This window comes from Brassica oleracea, chromosome C8, assembly GCF_000695525.1.
Source record: "Brassica oleracea var. oleracea cultivar TO1000 chromosome C8, BOL, whole genome shotgun sequence".
Classification (NCBI taxonomy): Eukaryota; Viridiplantae; Streptophyta; class Magnoliopsida; order Brassicales; family Brassicaceae; genus Brassica; species Brassica oleracea.
In genome coordinates, this window is record NC_027755.1 from 36,463,658 (window position 1) to 36,484,367 (window position 20,710).

At 31.4% G+C, this 20,710-nt stretch overlaps 2 protein-coding genes across 3 annotated transcripts; both read right to left on the reverse strand.

Moving 5' to 3' along the window:
- Positions 1–4,377: 4,377 nt before the first annotated feature.
- On the reverse strand, positions 4,378–5,339 carry LOC106309300 (transcription factor MYB28-like). The gene is made up of 3 exons (XM_013746341.1): positions 5,335–5,339; positions 4,666–5,178; positions 4,378–4,586 (listed from the first exon to the last, which is right to left on the reverse strand). The coding sequence occupies exons 1-2, from the start codon at positions 5,337–5,339 to the stop codon at positions 4,677–4,679; spliced, it is 507 nt and encodes a 168-aa protein (XP_013601795.1). The 3' UTR covers positions 4,378–4,586; positions 4,666–4,676.
- Positions 5,340–5,842: 503 nt separating this feature from the next.
- Positions 5,843–8,772, reverse strand: LOC106309976 (transcription factor MYB34-like). 2 transcript variants are annotated; one of them, XM_013747153.1, is made up of 5 exons: positions 8,697–8,766; positions 8,446–8,604; positions 7,630–7,759; positions 6,144–6,656; positions 5,843–6,064 (listed from the first exon to the last, which is right to left on the reverse strand). In XM_013747153.1, the coding sequence occupies exons 2-4, from the start codon at positions 8,576–8,578 to the stop codon at positions 6,155–6,157; spliced, it is 765 nt and encodes a 254-aa protein (XP_013602607.1). In that variant the 5' UTR covers positions 8,579–8,604; positions 8,697–8,766; the 3' UTR covers positions 5,843–6,064; positions 6,144–6,154. The 2 variants fall into 2 exon arrangements, with proteins under 2 accessions (XP_013602607.1, XP_013602606.1); XM_013747152.1 differs by having other exon boundaries at positions 5,844–6,068; positions 6,148–6,656; positions 8,446–8,772.
- Between the last annotated feature and the right edge of the window lie 11,938 nt (positions 8,773–20,710).

A 20,710-nucleotide genomic window follows, 5' to 3' on the forward strand; every position in this document is an offset into this window, starting at 1 on the left:
TTAATGTTTTTATCTCTGTTTCTAGTTCTTGTAATTGTTCTCATTATGTATGATGTTCTTGTTAATGTTTCAGGTGAAGAAGACTGCTTGTTTCATGTGAAGAAGACTGCTTGATGATGTGTATAAGACAAGAGTGCTTCACATGCCTTGTAATGATCACGGGCCATTCTTGTAGTCGTGTCATGTGTAGTGTACTCTTTTGTATCAGAACTTGTTGTAGTGTAGTGTCACGGGCCATTCTTGTAGTCATGCCTCTGTTGTAGTGTAGTGTCACGGGCAATTCATGTTGTAGTGTAATGATCACGGGCCATTCTTGTAGTCATGCCTCTGTTGTATTGTAGTATCTTCTTCGGATTTGTGTTAACTCTATATAAAGTTGCATTCTCTCCAAGCATAAGTATCAAAACCTTCATTCTCGCATTCCATCTCACCGAACAAAACAATCAAAAACGTTTGATCACCTTCTCATTCTCGCATTGTTCTCTTACTATCACCTTCTCACCGTATCACCTTACTATCACCTTCTCATTCTCGCATTGTTCTCTTATTATCACCTTCTTACATTTTATATCCTTTTTTGCCGTCTCACCAAACAAAACAATCGTCACCTTTTTCTTTCATCTTCTCACCAAACAAAACAATCAAAAACATTTGAACAAAAACAATCAAAACAATGGCATACTCTTCTCATAATACTTTTGAGGGATCATTAGATGATACTATGTCAATGGAAGAGAGTATCATTTGACTTACTATCTCACCGATGGTATTTATCCGAAATTGGCAACTTTTATCCAATCTATTTCAATACCACAAAGGCCGAAAGCAGTTTTACTTGCTCAACATCAAGAAGCTGTCCGGAAGGATGTCGAGCGTGCTTTTGGAGTCTTGCAAGCTCGCTTTGCCATTGTTAAAAATCCATCACTTTTTTTGGATAAAGTCAAAATTGGGAAGATTATGCGAGCATGCATCATACTCCATAATATAACAGTAGAAGACGAACGAGATGGATACACTCAATTTGATGTTTCGTAGTTCCAACAAAGAAAAGACAACAGAAGTTCACATGTGGATCTCACGTATTCTACAGATATCCCTACAAATATCGCCAATATGATGGGTGTTCGTGTTAGAATTCGTGATAGAAATATGCATCAACAACTGAAAGATGATTTGGTTGAACATGTATGACTTAAATTTGGACGCGATGGAGACAACAACTGATTCGGATGCTTCTTTATTTTACTAATCTTTGTTTTTATATTTTTATTTTAAAGTCTATGTTTAAAATGTTATATTTTAGTATGTTTTATTTAATCAAAAAATTAAGGTTTAATAAAAATATGTTTAATAAACTTTTTTAAGAGTCCTAATTTAAGAATCTTGCAATGGAACACTTAAAAGTTGGGGCTTCTTAACTTTGTATCTTAAATCACTTTTTCTACTTAAAAGCATTAAATAAATAATAAGAACCCTAATATGGGGTTTTGCAATAATCATGATCTTAGGTCTATTATTAATATCACTATATCAGTTACCAGTTTTCAAGGGTCAAAACATTTTCACATATCGCTTGATTCAACGGTAAAGTTTGCTACTCGAAATGGCCACTGGAATCTCTGGACGGAGATATCTGAGAACGCTGAAATAATTCACATTATCATCTCCTCTCTACCACCAGCTACTGAGAAAGCAGGCCATGATTCTTACCTATGGTGCAACAAATATTATTGAAACTTCTCAAGAATACTCCATCAAGGAAACAAAGGAGGAAAAATGTTGCAATAAAATATCAGCAAGTAATAAAACTTTTCAGAATTGAAATAACTACCGAAAAGAAACTAACATTGTGCTGTTATTTTCTTTCCATATTTTTTCTCTCAAAATGCTTCACTTTTACTCTACATCAAAACCCCTGTTCGGAATTACGCTAGGCGTTAGTCGGACGGTAACTTCGGGCCTAGCGAGTTACTAAAAAATCGGGGATTAAGCGGGGTATACGCGGAGCCTAGTTTTTAAGCTTTTTACAGGTGCATTTCAATATAATGTATAATTATATAATTAATCAATTTAAATTTGGTTAGATAACTAATTTGTAAGTGGCGTAGTGGACAATAAAGAGATTTGGTTTCAATTCATTCCGACTTTCGAATTGTGTTTTGTTCATTTTTGTTCTTTTTATATTTTTTTTTTGTCTTTAATGGATGGTAGACTTGTAAATAAGTCTTCTTTTTCCTCAAATATTTATTAAAGTTTCTACGCATCTGTAAATTTCTTCGACCTATCCTCTCTCTATTGCCCAAACGCAGTGTGAACACCGTAATCCGGTATTACGGTGGTCAGAGCTAGCTCGGATGTGAGATTAAGATCTGAAATGCTAGATTTTTGAGATTGGGTTGACTCGGTTCGGAGCTATTACTCGGCGCTTTTTCCTATACTACGGTAAAGGCAGAAGAAACTCGTCGCACCGCCTCAAGCCTCTGATTTGCCCCTCTTCGCGGCGGTGAGTCTCCGATCACCATATAGTCGGACGCGTACTCGCCAAGACGGCCGCGTTTTAGAACATTGATCAAAACCAGTCACACCTCCCATGTATATTGTACTTTTAGACATATTTTAAAGTATTTGCCAGAATATTTTCATTTTTATACGTGGTTATCACTAGGTAAGGGCACGAAGCGGATATCTGAAAAATTTGCAGTATTCATGATTTGTTTCTTCCGAGACGAATATCTGCATTTGTGATTCGCTTCGATCCGGAAAGTTTCGGATATACGGAATTTTTTAAAATATTCGTGGATTATTCGATTCTATCTGCCAATTATATTAAAAAAAATTTAAAAAATATTATATAACATTAAAATTAAATAAAAACTTCTAAATATAATTTAAAATATAATTTAAAATAAAATAATAATATCATAATAACAGACTACCATTTTAACATAAATTGTAAAGCAAAACTCAATATTAACAAGCCTGATAAGAAAACTCATATGTTAACATTTGACTCAATATAAAAATTAAATTGGATATGCAAAAACCAAAACAAAATTAAAAGAAACAACTTAAACAAAAAATTAACCAAATTATACCATAAAATAGATATAATAGTTTGTATATACAATTACATTACATATCCATAAATATACGGATTGGATCGGATTTCCGGCTTTCCAAAAATAATTAATATTTATGATTTGCTTCATTTTCTACGGATATCACATTTTGCTATTTGATTCGATTTAAAGCTTTGTGGATATCCAGAATTTTCAGATTGAATCGAAACAAATAACGAGTCGGATCATATTTTACAGATAATTTGCCCATTCCTAGTTGTCGCCGGGGACAATAAGGTTGATGTTGTTGCGAGCCTAGAGACCTCAATCTCATTGGTCCGATCAGATTGTCCCATGTGGAGTAGTGTAATCTGTGCGATGGGTCAGAAATGTAACATCATTGATCAGTTTCTTGAATCAAATAGTCATTTTTGTTCTTTGGCAAATAACAGGTTGAAACAGCTTCATCCCTAGCATGAAGAAAAACAGAGGCGGCAATTTTGATTTGTGGACTTTCAAATTTCTCTTTATTTTCCACAATAAAATTGAGATGAACATATAGAACAAACAAAAAATATAAATCCAACTAGAATCAAAATGTATTTGCTTTGTGCTTCTGGGATATCTGATAGAATAAGAACCGTACAAAAAAGATTAACACGACTTATATAAGGATAGCACACACACATTTAGAAACTATCCAAAGTTTTTCTGTTTAAAAATACTTAAGGTGAACCCAAATGTTTAGGTTCGGTATAGCTCGGCCAATTTTAGTTGGGCTTCGATAAATAATTAACTCAATTGTATCTATTCTAGAACAAATTTTCTCAATTAAATTCATGAGTAAAAGCTAAACAGAAGCACACGAATGACATGATGAGAATCTCCATGACCAAGACCAAGTGATCTCATTGTTTTAAACCAAACCCATTGACAATTGTAGGTCATTTAAGAGCCCATATGTAATAGTATCATTTGGAATTTTGGTCTATGCTATGACCTGCCCTAACGGAGACAAATACTATCATGTTCCTCTTTTTTTTGCTTCACTTAAATGCTCTCCCTTACTACCAAGGGAAAGTCAATTAATTTGTTTTCTAGTATACACAAAATTTGACGAGTGTTTTCAACAACTGTACGACTTTGTATTTTGGGCATTTGTCAATCACAGTTTTAATGAGTTCTTGGCTCTTTGTAATGATTATTTTGATGATAAATCCAAAAACTTTTAATTAAGTTATTTAAAACCATCCCTTGCAACTTGCAAGATAAAAACAACTGATTTCACTTTTACATCTTTATTCGATATATATGGCGCAGGACATATTTATGTAGATTATATGTTTCGAGATGTTTTTCCAGCACATAATGGGAATAGGTTGGTTGTGTGACTTGTGACTTGTCACATTAACAGAAACATGGAAAATCTCATGTTAAATAGTACTAAACGAAACAGTCTTCGTTGGACTCGACTTATTTTTCTAAAATTCATCTTGTATTTTGTAATGCTACTTGCATTTTTTAACAACCGTTCTCTTGGTCAAAGTGGTCCACATTAATTTTCTTTGTTGCAACAATAAATCATATGCTAACAGCACACACTAGTACCGAACGGAGTCAGAGGAGGTCATCAAGTACGTGAGTACTTTCGTAAAAGAGAGAGACGTACGGCGTCGTCCCGTACTCCATTTCGTCACTCTCCATAAAACGCCTAACTTCTTCATCGTCCCATATCAGAAAATCATCACCTTCTTCACCACCACCAATCGTGTGATCCCTTTTTACCTCTTCTTTTTCATCTTGGTCACTGCTTGCGATTCTTGGCTCCAGCAAGATGCTCTTAATCCTGTCGAGATCATGATGTCTAGATGAGATACCTGTGGCGAGCTTGTTCAGGAGACAAGCCGAGCCGGAAGGTGATGAGGTAGGAGAAAATGTAGTTATTGAAGAGCTACCACATTCTTCGTTAGTGATCGTGACGGTGAGGTTATTGATGATAGGCTCGTGGGTCATCGGGTCAATTCCTTTCCTCGACAGTCTTTTCTTGAGACAAGAGTTCCAATGGTTCTTGATGTCGTTGTCTGTTCGATTATCCATCTCCTTGGCAATAGCTGCCCACCTTCAATTTTCAACATTTACAACAACAAAAATGAGAATTACTTTTTATAATTAGGAGATTTCGGTGAAAACCAAGACTAATTAATCTCCAAGTCCATAGAAGAGTCGGATATTCTTACAATTCAAAGTGTCCACAATACCAATCTCTAATTGAAACCTCATTATTATTGTTTAAAAAATTATGAATAGTAAACCCCCATCTATATTTAATTACCGTCATTAGGACTCCCTTTGTTTCTTTTTATTTGAATTGTACAAACAGATTAAAAAAATATTTAATTTTATATTTTTAAATAAAAATATCATCAACTATCTAACTAACCATTATTCAACCAATAAAAAATAATATGCAGATGCTATGACCTGCCCTAACGGAGACAAATACTATCATGTTCCTCTTTTTTTTGCTTCACTTAAATGCTCTCCCTTACTACCAAGGGAAAGTCAATTAATTTGTTTTCTAGTATACACAAAATTTGACAAGTGTTTTCAACAACTGTATGACTTTGTATTTTGTGCATTTGTCAATCACAGTTTTAATTTCTTGGCTATTTGTAATGATTACTTTGATAATAAATCCAAAAACTTTGAAATAAGTTATTTAAAACCATCTGTTGCAACTTGCAAGATAAAAACAACAGATTTCACTTTTACATCTTTATTCGATATATATGGCGCAGGACATATTTATGTAGATTATATGTTTCGAGATGTTTTTCCAGCACATAATGGGAATAGGTTGGTTGTGTGACTTGTGACTTGTCACATTAACAGAAACATGGAAAATCTCATGTTAAATAGTACTAAACGAAACAGTCTTCGTTGGACTCGACTTATTTTTCTAAAATTCATCTTGTATTTTGTAATGCTACTTGCATTTTTTAACAACCGTTCTCTTGGTCAAAGTGGTCCACATTAATTTTCTTTGTTGCAACAATAAATCATATGCTAACAGCACACACTAGTACCGAACGGAGTCAGAGGAGGTCATCAAGTACGTGAGTACTTTCGTAAAAGAGAGAGACGTACGGCGTCGTCCCGTACTCCATTTCGTCACTCTCCATAAAACGCCTAACTTCTTCATCGTCCCATATCAGAAAATCATCACCTTCTTCACCACCACCAATCGTGTGATCCCTTTTTACCTCTTCTTTTTCATCTTGGTCACTGCTTGCGATTCTTGGCTCCAGCAAGATGCTCTTAATCCTGTCGAGATCATGATGTCTAGATGAGATACCTGTGGCGAGCTTGTTCAGGAGACAAGCCGAGCCGGAAGGTGATGAGGTAGGAGAAAATGTAGTTATTGAAGAGCTACCACATTCTTCGTTAGTGATCGTGACGGTGAGGTTATTGATGATAGGCTCGTGGGTCATCGGGTCAATTCCTTTCCTCGACAGTCTTTTCTTGAGACAAGAGTTCCAATGGTTCTTGATGTCGTTGTCTGTTCGATTATCCATCTCCTTGGCAATAGCTGCCCACCTTCAATTTTCAACATTTACAACAACAATTAGAATTACTTTTTATAATTAGGAGATTTCGGTGAAAACCAAGACTAATTAATCTCCAAGTCCATAGAAGAGTCGGATATTCTTACAATTCAAAGTGTCCACAATACCAATCTCTAATTGAAACCTCATTATTATTGTTTAAAAAATTATGAATAGTAAACCCCCATCTATATTTAATTACCGTCATTAGGACTCCCTTTGTTTCTTTTTATTTGAATTGTACAAACAGATTAAAAAAATATTTAATTTTATATTTTTAAATAAAAATATCATCAACTATCTAACTAACCATTATTCAACCAATAAAAAATAATATGCAGAATATAAAATGTCATATATCATATAAATCAATAAATTTAAAAAAATCAAACAGTTTGAAGTAATTACTGCAATTGCAATCATGGTATAATGCATGATTAATATTTGAACGAATGTGAAATAAATGAAGTTTTATTATTCCTGATATAATTAAGTGTGTGATATTATTATAAAATTAACGATGTTGATATTATCATGTAGCCAGTATTATTATTCCTGATATATATACGTGTGTGTGTGTATTTCAGTTTTTAATTCATAAATGACCATGCACATGTAAATGTGTTCATTGTGTTCTTTATAAATTTTCGAATGATTTTTTTAATTAAGTCGCATCAAATATTACTTTGTTTTAAGGTAATAGCTGAAACATAAAACATGAGAGCGAGCTCTGGACCTCTGGACCTCTGGTACAAACTAAATGTAAGAATAAAATAATTAGCTTTCGCTGAAAAGCAAGTAGTCTTTAAATATTATTATGCACTAAAACTTTGTTGTGTAGTCCAAAGTCTATAATATAATTAGTTTAACATCCCTTTAACATTTCATGTTAATCCAAGTAGGTTTTGAATTTTGACAGAGCTGTAGTTTTTCGTAGAGAAGCAGCTATTAATTAAGAAACTAACCTGTTTCCGAGGACAGCATGAAGTTTGATGATCTCCTCTTCTTCCTGAGGAGTGAATTTGCCTCTTTTAATCCCAGGCCTTAGGTAATTAAGCCACCTTAACCTGCAGCTCTTTCCACATCTCTGCAAACCTGTTTTGTCCATGAGAAATTGTAGAGATGTCAATTTTAGTAGTCAAAAGGGAGTTTAATTTTCCTTTTGTAGTCGCAAACAAAAGAAGTTGCGAAAAAGAAACTTTTCCTCAGTGGAAAAGGCACTAACTAAAATTTTAAAATTTAAAACTTATACAATTGTGCTATGTAGATATGGACAAAGCATAGGGAACACATGTCGCTCTTAATAGAATCCAATCGATTTTTATAATCATATGAATAGAATTGGTATAAAAGTTTCAATTATGTAGATTCCGGAACAAATATATAATCATACTATATAAAGGAATATTTAGCAATGATTCATTCACTATCGTTACAATATTATAACACGGTATGGGCGTGTATATGTACTTTCACTTTCTATTCTTGGTTTTTTTTTTTTTTTTTTTTTTTTTTTTTTGTAACAATTCTTGGTTTGTTTACAAAGATGATTTCGCTAGGATTTCATGGAGTTTTTATAACTGAGTTTGAAACCCCACAAAAGAAAATGGATTCTGCTATTCACAACAGTATGTAGAAGATATATACACCAAATTTGATAACCTAAAATCTATAATAATACTAATTAATGTAAACTATCAACAAGAAAACAACAACAAATAGGGAAAAAGTACTATATATATATGGATATAGTGTAAGTATGTGTATCTATCTATCTATACCAGCTCTTTTGGGGAGAGAACGCCAATCAGAGACCCCATGCTCATTGATGTAAGCGACAAGGTTTTGATCTTCCTCCGCCGTCCACTCTCCTTTCTTCATCCCGTCGCCGTCGACCCACGTCTTCCTCCCCATTTTTCTCAGTCCGACTAATCCTATAACTGCCACGTTCATAACCGCACGAAAAGACCAGTCTTAAAATAAGATGAATACCCAAATTTTAGAAAAAAAAAAAAAAAAAAAAGATAAATACTTGACTTGAAGCGAGTCTCCTTTTCTCTCTTCTCTTTTACTTAGTGGAATAGTCTCTCGAGAGTAAGCAGTGGGATTGTGTAGAAGGGATATTATACAGTTATATATAACCCCTCAGTTTTTGGTTTTATTATATTTCCATCGTTGGATTTTTATTTCGAATTCCTCGCCGCTGGATTTAACGACTTTTTAAAACATTATTCGAAAATTTGTTTTCAAAAAGTACATATTTTTAACTACAGGTACCCAACTCTTGCCAGAATTTATGTGAACATAGTTAGTAGTTGAGTCAAATCACTGAGGTTGACAAGTTTTGAAAATTATTACCACATTTTTGCTTTAATATAATCTTTTTAGCTATCAAAATATTAAAATCTTGTAAAATTAAATTTAAAATTTAACAAAACATATATTACTCGATGGTGATTGTATGAGTTTTGGTACGCAAACATGGAAGTTTGATGTATGAAAATACAATTAGTGACCACCGTGATAACTTTAGCTATAGCTATCTAAAATTAAATAAAAACAGTTCAAATTAACAACAAATAAACAAAATGATATTCACACAGACACAGATATAACTCCGTAGTCACTTTAGTGTGATTACTTAAAATAAAAGTATAAAGACTCACGTGTAAATTCTAATTTTTATATTTTGTGAAATCCTCAAGAACATGCTAGAAACAAAAGTCGTTAAAGCAAAAGTAAGATAATCCGCTGACAAAAAAAAACGTAAGCTAATCCTGTTACATGCCCGCATGTATAAAGTAGTATTAGTACGTTCCCGTATTATTATTATTATTATTTTTTTGAATTATACAAAAGTATCATAGCCCCACATAAGTGATCCAGACTAGTCACGTGTTACTACGTGTTGGTCCTCTGTCCCTGGCGATGCCGAAATGTTAATTCCCCAATGGCTGGGATTCGAACCCAGATGGCAGTACTCACGGCTGTAAACCCTTAGACCATCCGCAACGGCGGTCCAAGACGAACCCGTAGCTCAAGTCCTTAGCCCAAATGGAATATAATATTGATAATTAGGCTAAGATTATGACGGATCAGTCCGTAAATAAGGGGTAGAAGGATCAAGTCCTTGTGCACGTAGCGTCTGATGGTTGGCTCGGTGAGCTATTGTGTTCGGTTCTGTGAAAAAAAAATTCATTCGCGACCGAAGGCGAGAAAAAAAAAATCAGAGCTCGAGACGAAAAGGCGATTTCTCTCCGTCGTCGATTGTCTTCTTCCGTGATCTTCAAAGGTAAATAGTCTTCTTCTGTGGTAGATTTAATGATAGGTTAGCTTCCTTGTTGTTCGTTTTCGGTTTCAATCGATTTAGTTTGCTCGAAAACTCATTACTCGTTTTCGGTTTCAATTCGTTTTCGGTTTCAATCGATGTAGTTAGTGTTTCAATTTGTTTTCGGTTTCAAACGATCTTCTAGTTTGTTCTTACGGTTTCGAAACACCAATTGTTTTCAGCGAAGATTCGACATCGATTTGTTTTCTTATACTCGGGTTTTGTATGTGTTTGCCTTATACAAAACGTATCTGTATGGTTTGCTGTTGCTTATCTTGTTTTCTGTTTAGCTCGAAAACTCATTACTCGATCCCTCTGTTAGCTTTATGTGTAGCTAGTAAACTGTTTAGTTGCTTATCAATCTAAGTTAATGTGTAAACTCATTACTTAATGTGTTCTTAATCTTTAGTCTCTTTTGTTGCTTTGTGTTCTTAATGTTTTGTTTTCTTCTTCGCTAATAAAGTTTCTGTTTTTTTTTGCAGGCCAACGAACCTTGGGACAAGACTATAGCTACACTCAGCCTTCTTCATCAGACGAGTTTGACATGACCTCTTTACTTCATGCAGAAGCTGATTTCTACGCGGATGAAGGTGAGAGTAGCTACACAATTGCAGAGACGGATCAGTACTCACCGGAACCTGAGGCTGATGAAGGAATCCTGAGGACATGCTATTGCGGTAGTGAGCCTATTGTTGCAACGTCGTACACTCCTAAAGATCCAGGAAGGAGGTACTTCTCCTGCGACAACGTTGACGATGGAGACTGCCACATCTGGAAATGGTGGGATGTGGAAATTCAAGAATCAGCCCAAAAAGATGTGGAGCGGGCTTTTGGAGTATTGCAAGCTCGATTTGCGATTGTCAAAAACCCAGTTCGTACATTGAACAAAGAAAAGATAGGAAAGATTATGAGAGCATGTATCATACTACACAATATGATAGTTGAAAATGAACGAGATGGATACATGCGGTACGATATATCTGAATTTGAAGAAGGAGACGTCACCAGAAGTTCACAGGTGGAAACTAAGAAGCCTACAAATCTGAATAATATGTTTCCCAATCGGAATGATCTTCGTGATGAGTATATGCATGAACGATTTCAATTTAAAAAAAAAAAAAAAAAAAAAATTCCTAAGGACTCCATCTTCGGGAACACCATTGGACGACCAGTTTTGATTCGAATCCTTAACTATTCAAACAAAAACCAAAAAAAAAAAAATATTATTAAAATATTTATAAGGATTCATTGGTGAACCTCACCATTGCATATGCTCTCATAACTAAAAAGGCTAAGAATCGGTTCTTAAAGTCTTTATTTAGGAATCGGTTCTTACCTTTTTTAGTTAAAATTTAAAAAACAATTTCTTAACTTCCGCTAAGAACCTCATCCTAAGAACCCCGGATTAATCATGCTCTTAGCATATACAAAATATGATATTGTTACTTCATACGTGGCTTAATACTACTAATAGTGATGATACTGATTTAATTACTACTGGAAAAAAGAAGCAGAGGAGCATGTGCTGAATAAGTTTTCTTGCCACGTAGAATACAGATGATACCATGTTCACATGTTTTCTTTTCTTTTCCCGCCATTCACATCTTTGTTTTTGCAACATTTATGGTAGTTTTGTATCTTATGTAGTATTTAGTTTAGAACTTACACAAATTGTTGCACAAAAAAAAGAAAGAATCTACACAAATTAATATATAAAGAATAAAAGAAATGCTCCATTGACTGCGAAAGACCTTCCTTTCTCGGATTCTTCTTTGTGAACATCTTTTCGCTTTCTCATCCTTTTCATATTTCCCCATTCACACCCTTGAGTATTCTCATTCAGCAATATATATGTTAAATAAAACAATTTTCAGAAATTTAGCTAGAGGAAGATAACCATATGTTGAACTGATTATAATAAAATTACTGTTTCCTTGTTTCTAGACATTTTCTTACAATGAACTTGAGAACTTTTCTTACAACATGATACTACTTTCATTTTCAATAAAAGAAAACGAAAGATACTACTTTCATTTTTTTCTCCAAAAATATGATATTCTTCCAGAAGCACTACAAAAGAAAATATAAATAAATTTTTAAGAATCTTTTTTTATTCAACTGTTTTAAAAAAATTCTTAAAAGCATTATAATATCTATGTATATAATTTATATTGTTCTATAATAATTTATAATATATATATATGTGAGAAATACGTGCAAATAGCATTAAATTGTGTTTTTTTCTTTCCAAAAAGCACATAAGGAGATATTTTTTAAAGAACATTCACTAAAAAGTCAAAAGACAATTATATTCATATTTATAACTATCTGATTAATTAAATATGTTAAACTTTACTTTTATAAAAATTATGTACATAACAAGTTATACAATAACTACATGTTTTATTATTGAATTCAGGATTTAAAGATTAGAGTTTATATTTTAGTATTTAATGACATAATAATTTCTGAATTTTATTTTGAGATTTTCTTCCTTAGATAAAAAGGTATTATTGATGGAAGTTTTCTTAGATTTATCCATTTAATTAATTGTATATAACTCCTATGCATATTAGGTCTTAATTGAAAAAATAATTTTACAAAAGCAATATGCTTTTATTATATAACTAACAATTATTAAAAAGTACTTAGAAAAGTATTTAGAAGATACAAATGCTTTCCAATTTTTTTTTGCTTAATGCTTTCATTTAGGGCTTTTGGTAGAGAAATTGCTTTTAGAATATTATAAAAATATATTTACTAATAAAAAATTATATCAAATCCAAAAGTAAAACGTATATATTTAAAATGAATTTTACAACTAAAACATTTTAAACTTTCTTTAAAAGAACAATACTTCATATTTACAATATAATATAATATATATAATTAAATAAGATTCATTATTTTTAATAACAAAAATATTAAATTAATAGATATTTTAAATAAGCATATTTTTATTATTTAGAAGCAAACAAATTATATATCATATACAGTTTATATATATATAATCAACTGCTCTACCAGTTATTTTATTAACTACATTAATAAAAATATACACTTTTTACATCCTATTTCTTCTATAGCATATTGCTACTACCAGTTAGTTTATTGTTTTTTTAAACACCAATCAGTTTATTGTGTTTATACTTTTCCATTTTTGTTTGTCCTTTTTTTCCGTTCCAGTTTTTATATTTGAAGTCACTGCTCTAGCTATCGGACTAAAGTGATCATCACTTGCGAAGCTATTTTCTTCTTCCACTTTAGCTACAACCAGATAGAGACAAAGGTGATAAGGATCTCATCACAATTCACTACTTTTTAAAATTAAAATGATTTATGACCGCGTGGACAGATATCAGAAGTTTCGGTTCGGTTGGTTAGATATGAAATGACTATGTTACCGTTCATATGCTAAATTCTGTTTGTGAATATCACAGAGATGTGACATATTATAATATAAAACGAGTTAAAGTCTATCTATCTCACCATTAGCGTTAATATGAAACTAAAACTTATCGTTCTCGGAGCTAATCCATCCGGATTCAGACTGTTCTCCACTAAATGATTTGTTAAAAAGAAACCTGAACCCCTTTTTTTTGAAAAGTTGGCTAATATATATGATCTATGAAATATGTTTAAAACCCCATAATTAGGCCATGAACCTTGTTGTCTTTCTTTTTTTTTTTTGCTAGAGGACCTTAATTGTTTTTTTATAAACAAGAAACAAAAGACAGAAAGTAACAGGTATAGGGATTAGTGACTGATTTGAAAAATGGGAATGCACACCATAGAATTTATTACTCACTCTGTTTCTTGAAAAATATCATTTTAATATTTTTATTCAAATTAAAAAGATTAAAATTCATTTATATTTTTATTAATTATATCTACTTAACTAGCATTATTTAAGATAAGTAAAAATATTTATAATATCAATACAATTTACAATTAATATTAAAAGGAAAGTAAGTATAATTTACATTAGATTTTAAAATAACACTTTGTGTAATAACAACAATATTAAAATGATATTTTTTTAAAAAATATAGGGAGTATAGTATAGTAAACACACACACACGTATGAGTTACTTTGTGTAATAAAAACAATATTAAAATGATATTTTTTTAAAAATATAGGGAGTATAGTATAGTAAACACACACACACGTATGAGTTACCTACCTGCTTTTTCAATATATTTAGTGTATTTTCCAACACCTTTATATTAATTAAAATGATATAAAAATCTAAACAAAATATTGAACTTTTTTTGAACTTACATAAATTATAATATAGATTATAGTCGAATTACTTATTAATATTTTAATGTTCAAAATAAATAAAATCAACAAGATAAAAAATTACAAAAACTTGTTACTTTCATATTCTTTAGTGTGTTGTAGTAACATGTCATTCATGCGATATACACACTATCTTGCCAATTTGAAACAATATGTTATAAAAACTGCAGTCATTTTCTATTTCACAATTATATCTACAATACATGATTCTAACTCGAAATACAATAGAGGAACTTCAACATAACTTTATATTAATCTTCTTACACTATTTATAAAAAAATATTATCCCAAACCTATATATTATGGTTTTTGAAGTTATTTATACAATATATAACCCATGGGTCATGAAAAAGAGAACAAGATGATATTGCCTCGTGTTATATTCACTAATTTGCAATATCTTGTATTATATACAATAACAAAATAAAATAAAATTAAGAATGAAAAGTAGGCAAGATACTTCCATTATTTAAACTTTTGTGTTGGTTTCACACTTGATAGAAAAAGCAGCGTTAATATTATCGTCCTGTTGTTTTTTTTGTTTTCCATCTATATTATTATTATACGGGCAAAAGGCCAAAAGCAGAAAACATACAACAAGGCCCAACCCTTAAAAGCCCAACCCAATAGCCCAAGCAAAATACAACCTAAAAACGCGGCCGAGTCGGACAGGCCAATGATTACACGCGAGAGAGCACGCGTGTTAATTTTTATCAAAAGAGGAAAACACGTGTCAACCCTTAACAACAAGAAGAGACACGCGTCAAACATCCAATATCCCGTCACCGGTCGTGCCCTAATCGCGAGGTTAACATCGGCGAAGACGAAAATGGCCGCGATTTTCGCCGGAAACACGCCGGAATCAGAACCACCACTCTGAATTCAACCAGGGTCTTAACCAGAACCACCGAAACCACCTCTAACGGCTGTATTGGAGTTACTGGGATCAGCTTCTTCAATCGAACGCGTTGGAGAGCTCAATCGAAACGAAATCGAGATCTCATCCAAGCTCAGACCCACAATCACCATAACCCGTCACACCTCGATCGCTCCCAAGGAAACCAAACTACACCACACCAATCATCTGATACTTTAACCGGCGATCTCCACTACAGACGAACGAAACGGCTCATGATAGAGCACACACCGCCATCAGAGTTTCATCGCCGTAAACGAACGCCGGATAGTTCGACCGGGAAACGCGAACCACCAGAAGCAAAGCCGGCTACACACCGTCGAAGGGACCACCGTGTACCAGAGTCGATAATCTCTTCTCGGGAGGAGAACCACCGCGACTCTCAATCTCTCAAATCTCAGAGAGAGAAGAGAGAGAAAGTCTACCATTCTCCTTGGGTTTTGATATCGGTATTTTTCGACGGTGTCCAGTATGTTGATTAATGTCTACACTATCAAAAAACAAAAAAAAATCTACACTATCATGATTTATTTTTGACACGTGCATAAATGCCTAAGTTCGGTAAATGTCACGTGCTTAAAATATAATTTGTCTCGTTTTAGAATACTCGAGATGAAGTGTCACACTTATTTATGTTTATACCTACATGCACGGAGATAAGCAATGATTCCAGGGACGCGTAAGGATACTACGACAGTTCATAAGAAAATGACATGTTTGCTAGTGTTTGTACTTTTCGTTTGTAAAAAGTGAGTTTAGTAGTCATTATTATTTTTAAGTCGCTATTCCGTTCTTATTATGTTGCATTTGAGTTCACTCTACGTGTTTTTTATATTTGGAAGTATTGTATTATCCGGGTTCAATACCATATTTTAACCGCATCAACAGTTTAAAATTTCAATATCAATTTCCATGTTTTTATGTATTTTTGTTAACAAGAAACACATACAAAACAATGTATAGTTTTCTATAAATATTAATGCACTGATTCATTCTTATTTGCGTCAGTAATCTCTCAACAAGTATCGGTATCTTTTTAACAAAAAGTAAATTACATGTCTGTCAATCATGTTTTACAACCTAATATTTTATTTTAAGATGCATTTGTCATAATGTTTCTAAAGGGTATTGACAAAATAAGTATATATAATACATACACAGTTTAGAGTAATTTTGTTTAATACCACCTTGATACCCTCTCGCTCTAAGAAAATTTTGCCAATATAAAATGAAAATATTCAAAATATCACTACTTTATCATAATATTATTCTTAATTAATTTAAGTAAAACAAAAAAAACAAAAATACATTTGTTACTTTCAGAGTTCAAGGAGATTGGTTTTCTTTTTGACATTTTAAAAGAAATAAAGTATAATTCTGTATTTTGTTTCTTAAATAGTGGTCTTAGAAAATAAAAAGCAATCATCATTTTCGTAAAATGTACCAAATCTATGTTATTCTGTATATATTTCATAGATGAAGTTATCATTCAATTATAAAAAAAATTGAAGCAAATTAAACATTCACCTAAAAAGAAGAAGAAACAGAAGTCAGAATTTAATTAATAAGTCCCAAAATCTTTGAGCTATGATTTTCTGTTCTCTCTCTATCTTTTAATATGTGGTTGAAATTGAGAAACAAATTAAAACAAGATAACGTTGATGTTGTTGTGAGACTTTCTTGGGATTTTTCATTCTTGTCATATTTGGAGCAACATGAAGGGTCTAAAATTGAGATGGTTCAATTAATTTAATCAGAAATTCATTTCGTATTTTACTTAAAAATTATAAAAATTAGGAAGTTCTAAATAATTAGCCTAGAAAATGATATTATAGCTAAATAACAACTAGAATTCAATTAGAACAATCCGAAACTAAATTTATAATCTTGGATACAAAATAAATATATAGTACCGAACTACTGCAGAAATACTATAGTTTACCGAACTGTATTCTCATAAATTTTTTGTATACGTTTGTAACATATATATATATAATGGTGTTTTATTTCAAAGAAAACCAAATCATTAAGGTGTAATCAAAATCTATGTTGTTAATTAAAAAAATGAAGAACAAAACGCAAACAAGAAATAACTTTACATGTTTACCAAAAACAAAAAGGAATAAATTTACCAGCGTGTTACGTTTTAGTTTACGTGTTTGTAAGTCTTTAGTAAATTAGTAATATGAGCTTACATGTAGATAAAAGATGCGACAAATATGGAATTTAAAGTAGCCAAAATAAACCAGGAAGAAAATTACCATATGAAAAAAAAAAAAAAAACAAACCGGTATTTTTTTTGTAAAAGAAACAAGCCGGTATCTGCATGTGTAATACGAGTATACGACTATAATATTTTTTTCTAAAACTGATACGACGACTGTAATGTTTCGTCACGAAATAGTGAATTTGTTAATTTAAGACGAATGATTTCACAGTGCATAACGCTGGACAACTATGATTATAAAGTAACAAAGTCAACGGCAGAAAACATCATAGAAACTGAAAAATAATGGTAAAATTTAGAACAATTGTGGAAGAATCGCGGTATAATTTTAATAGTATTAAGAACATATAAATACATATGCATATTTGAAAGTCTTGTTATTATTAACTGTGCTATGGTGTAATACGATTTGTAAATATTTGAAACTTTATTTTGACAAGATACAAATTTGTCTGTTTTGTTTCCCACTTGATAATTGAATATTATGCCGCTGTAATCTGGAAAAAAACTTTAGAATAATTTCCAAATTTTAAATCTAACTCAAAAGCTCCAATTCACACAGATGCTATTTTAGTTATCAACTTTTAGTCATATATGAATAAATTTATATTACTTTGATTAAACTATTTTAGATCTCTTAAAATGTTAAATCCGTTAATGTATAGTTAACAGTTGATTTTTGACATATTAGAAATAATTTAGTCATTAGAAGTATAAGATTTTATTAATTCTAATTTAAGAGTTGAAAATTAAAATAATGTACCTAAATATAAGATTATATTGTTTAGTGTTTTAAAACATAACTTCAAAAGTAAATTCAGATATAACTTCAAATAAGTAAATATGTAAATTAAAGATATTTTGTAGAAAGGTTCCTCACAAGTATTGTCTTAAAAGCAGTCACAAGAATCAGCACGTATTTAGGACAACTATGTATTATGTTTATGTCTGAATTTGTTTTATGTTATATATTTACTTACTTTAAGTTATATCTGAATGTATTTTGAATTATTTTAATTTTTTGATATCATTACATGTTTGTAAATAATAACTAATCATTTTTATATTATCAATTATAACTTTTCTTGTGCAAATATCAGTTATAACTTGTATTTTAAGTTATTTAAACGTTAAAAATGAATTTAAGATGAGACTACTGCGTAAGATCAAAAACAAATTTGTTTATCAAAATCACATTTAATTTATATTTGGTAAATTATTTTATAAATATATATAAAGATCTCAAGCTTATGAATGCCATTTTAATATTTAAATATTAAATCGAAACTAATAAAATCTCATCATTTTGTTGACCAAACTATTTTAAATCTTTCAAAAGTTAACAATAAAATATTTAATAGTAGAATTAATAGTTAACTTTCAGAGAGTCTAAAATAGTTTGGTCAATAAAATATAAAGTTATTCGTGTTTGAATAAAAATTGGTGTTTAATTTAATGGATTTATAAATTGTAAATTATTTTGTTTGAATTTTAAATAGGTCTGGGCATTCGGGGTATCAATCGGGTTTCGATTTTGTCCAATTAGATCTCGGTTTTTTGGGTTATTAAAATCAGCTCCATTCGGGTTATATGAAAGTTCGGTTCGGGTTCTGCCGGGTTCGGGTTCTGCCGGGTTCGGGTCGGGATTAGTAAATCTCCAAAGAACCGGTATAACCCGACGTACTTTCGTGTTCAGATCCCAATCAATTTTTAAGTTTAAAAGTACATGATTTGTATCTACTTTGTAAGAAAAACATTAATAAAATCAGTTCTTCGATTTTAAAATACTTGATTTATACCTATTTTGTAACCAAGCCATAAGTAAAATCTATTCAAAAATAAGAAATGAACATCAAACATGATCATTCAAAATCAAACGAAAGGTAAACATAGTTATTGGAAGAAATAAAATCAAATAAATGAAAGCGTAAAATGAAAACCAAGTTCTGAGAAATAATATTCATTGAAAACAAAACCAAAATCTAAAATCTCTAAGCTTTCAACCGCCACCTTTAATCATTAACCTTTATGTAATAGATAATTATTTTAGATGTTCAATAATATCTTAGTGTATTTTGGATACATATTAGAAACTGAATCATATTTGGTACAATTTTTTTTTTTGAGATTTTGAATTTTTCAGTTATCCATTTAGGTTCGGGTTCAGTTATGATAATACCCATAACCTGAAATACCATAAAACAAGATCCACTCGGTATTTACATTGGATTCAGATCGGTTTTGATTCATTTTTATCGGATCGGGTTCGGTTCAGATTTTTAGATTTTCAGGTTCAATTTATTTACCCAACCCTAATTTTAAAGTTGAGGATTAATTTTGACGTTTTTCTCCGCTGTGTACCATTTTCACGGTTTTGTAAATTTGACGTTTTTCTCCGCTGTAATCATACCATTTTCACGGTTTTGTAAATAAATTCATGGTTTTTATTTGACACGTGCTTAAAAGACTTGTTCGGTAACCTCCACGTGGTTCTAAAATGATTTGTTTCATGTTAGGATAATTTTCTTTTCTTTTTTTTTTTAATTTTTATACTAGTGTTGTTGGCATATTTTTTTATACTAGTGTTGTTAGCACACTTGATAGTTTGATATATACCAAGTTTCACCCTCTCTTTTTTTTTACCAAGTTTCACCCTTACATTTCGTATATATCTAATACCTTCACCGCTGATCGTATAAGATAAAACTATGATATAGAAAACATTTAAAACTCTAGATGCATATAAATCCTACAAAACACTTAAAACTCTAGATGCATACAAATCCTACAAAATGATATCAGGATTGTTTTTATTTTAATTGTAAACATTAATAACATATGATATTTTAGGGATGAACCCCACACTACAGGAAAACATATTTATTACAAAGGTCATATTCCTTGTTAATTCGTTGTAATAGAAGGATTACAACGAATTAACAAGGAATAGCGTTTCGTTGTAAAACGTCCGTCGTAATGCAAGATTCGTCGTAACTTCCATGTAATATTTACAACGAAATAAATTCGTTGTAAAAGCGAAAGAGAGTATTTCGTCGTAGTTTCGTAGTTATGCTTCATCGTAAAAGACTCGTATAGTTTCCTTGTAAAGTCGTCTTTAAGTACTTGTACAATTTATGACGAATTTACAAGTCTTTTAATGTAAAGTTCTTGTTATATTTACGAGGAATTTACAAGTATTTCCTAGTAAATTTCCCGTAAAGATTACGAGGATTTTACAAGGAAGTACTTGTAAAATCCTCGTAATCTTTACG

Coding starts and splice junctions, on each gene's coding strand:
- LOC106309976 (XM_013747152.1), bottom strand. CDS start 8,617: ATGAACGTGGCAGTTATAGGATTAGTCGGACTGAGAAAAATGGGGAGG. Junction 7,760..8,445: donor TTCTCTCCCCAAAAGAGCTG/GTATAGATAGAT, acceptor TGGACAAAACAG/GTTTGCAGAGATGTGGAAAG. Junction 6,657..7,629: donor CATGCTGTCCTCGGAAACAG/GTTAGTTTCTTA, acceptor TGAAAATTGAAG/GTGGGCAGCTATTGCCAAGG.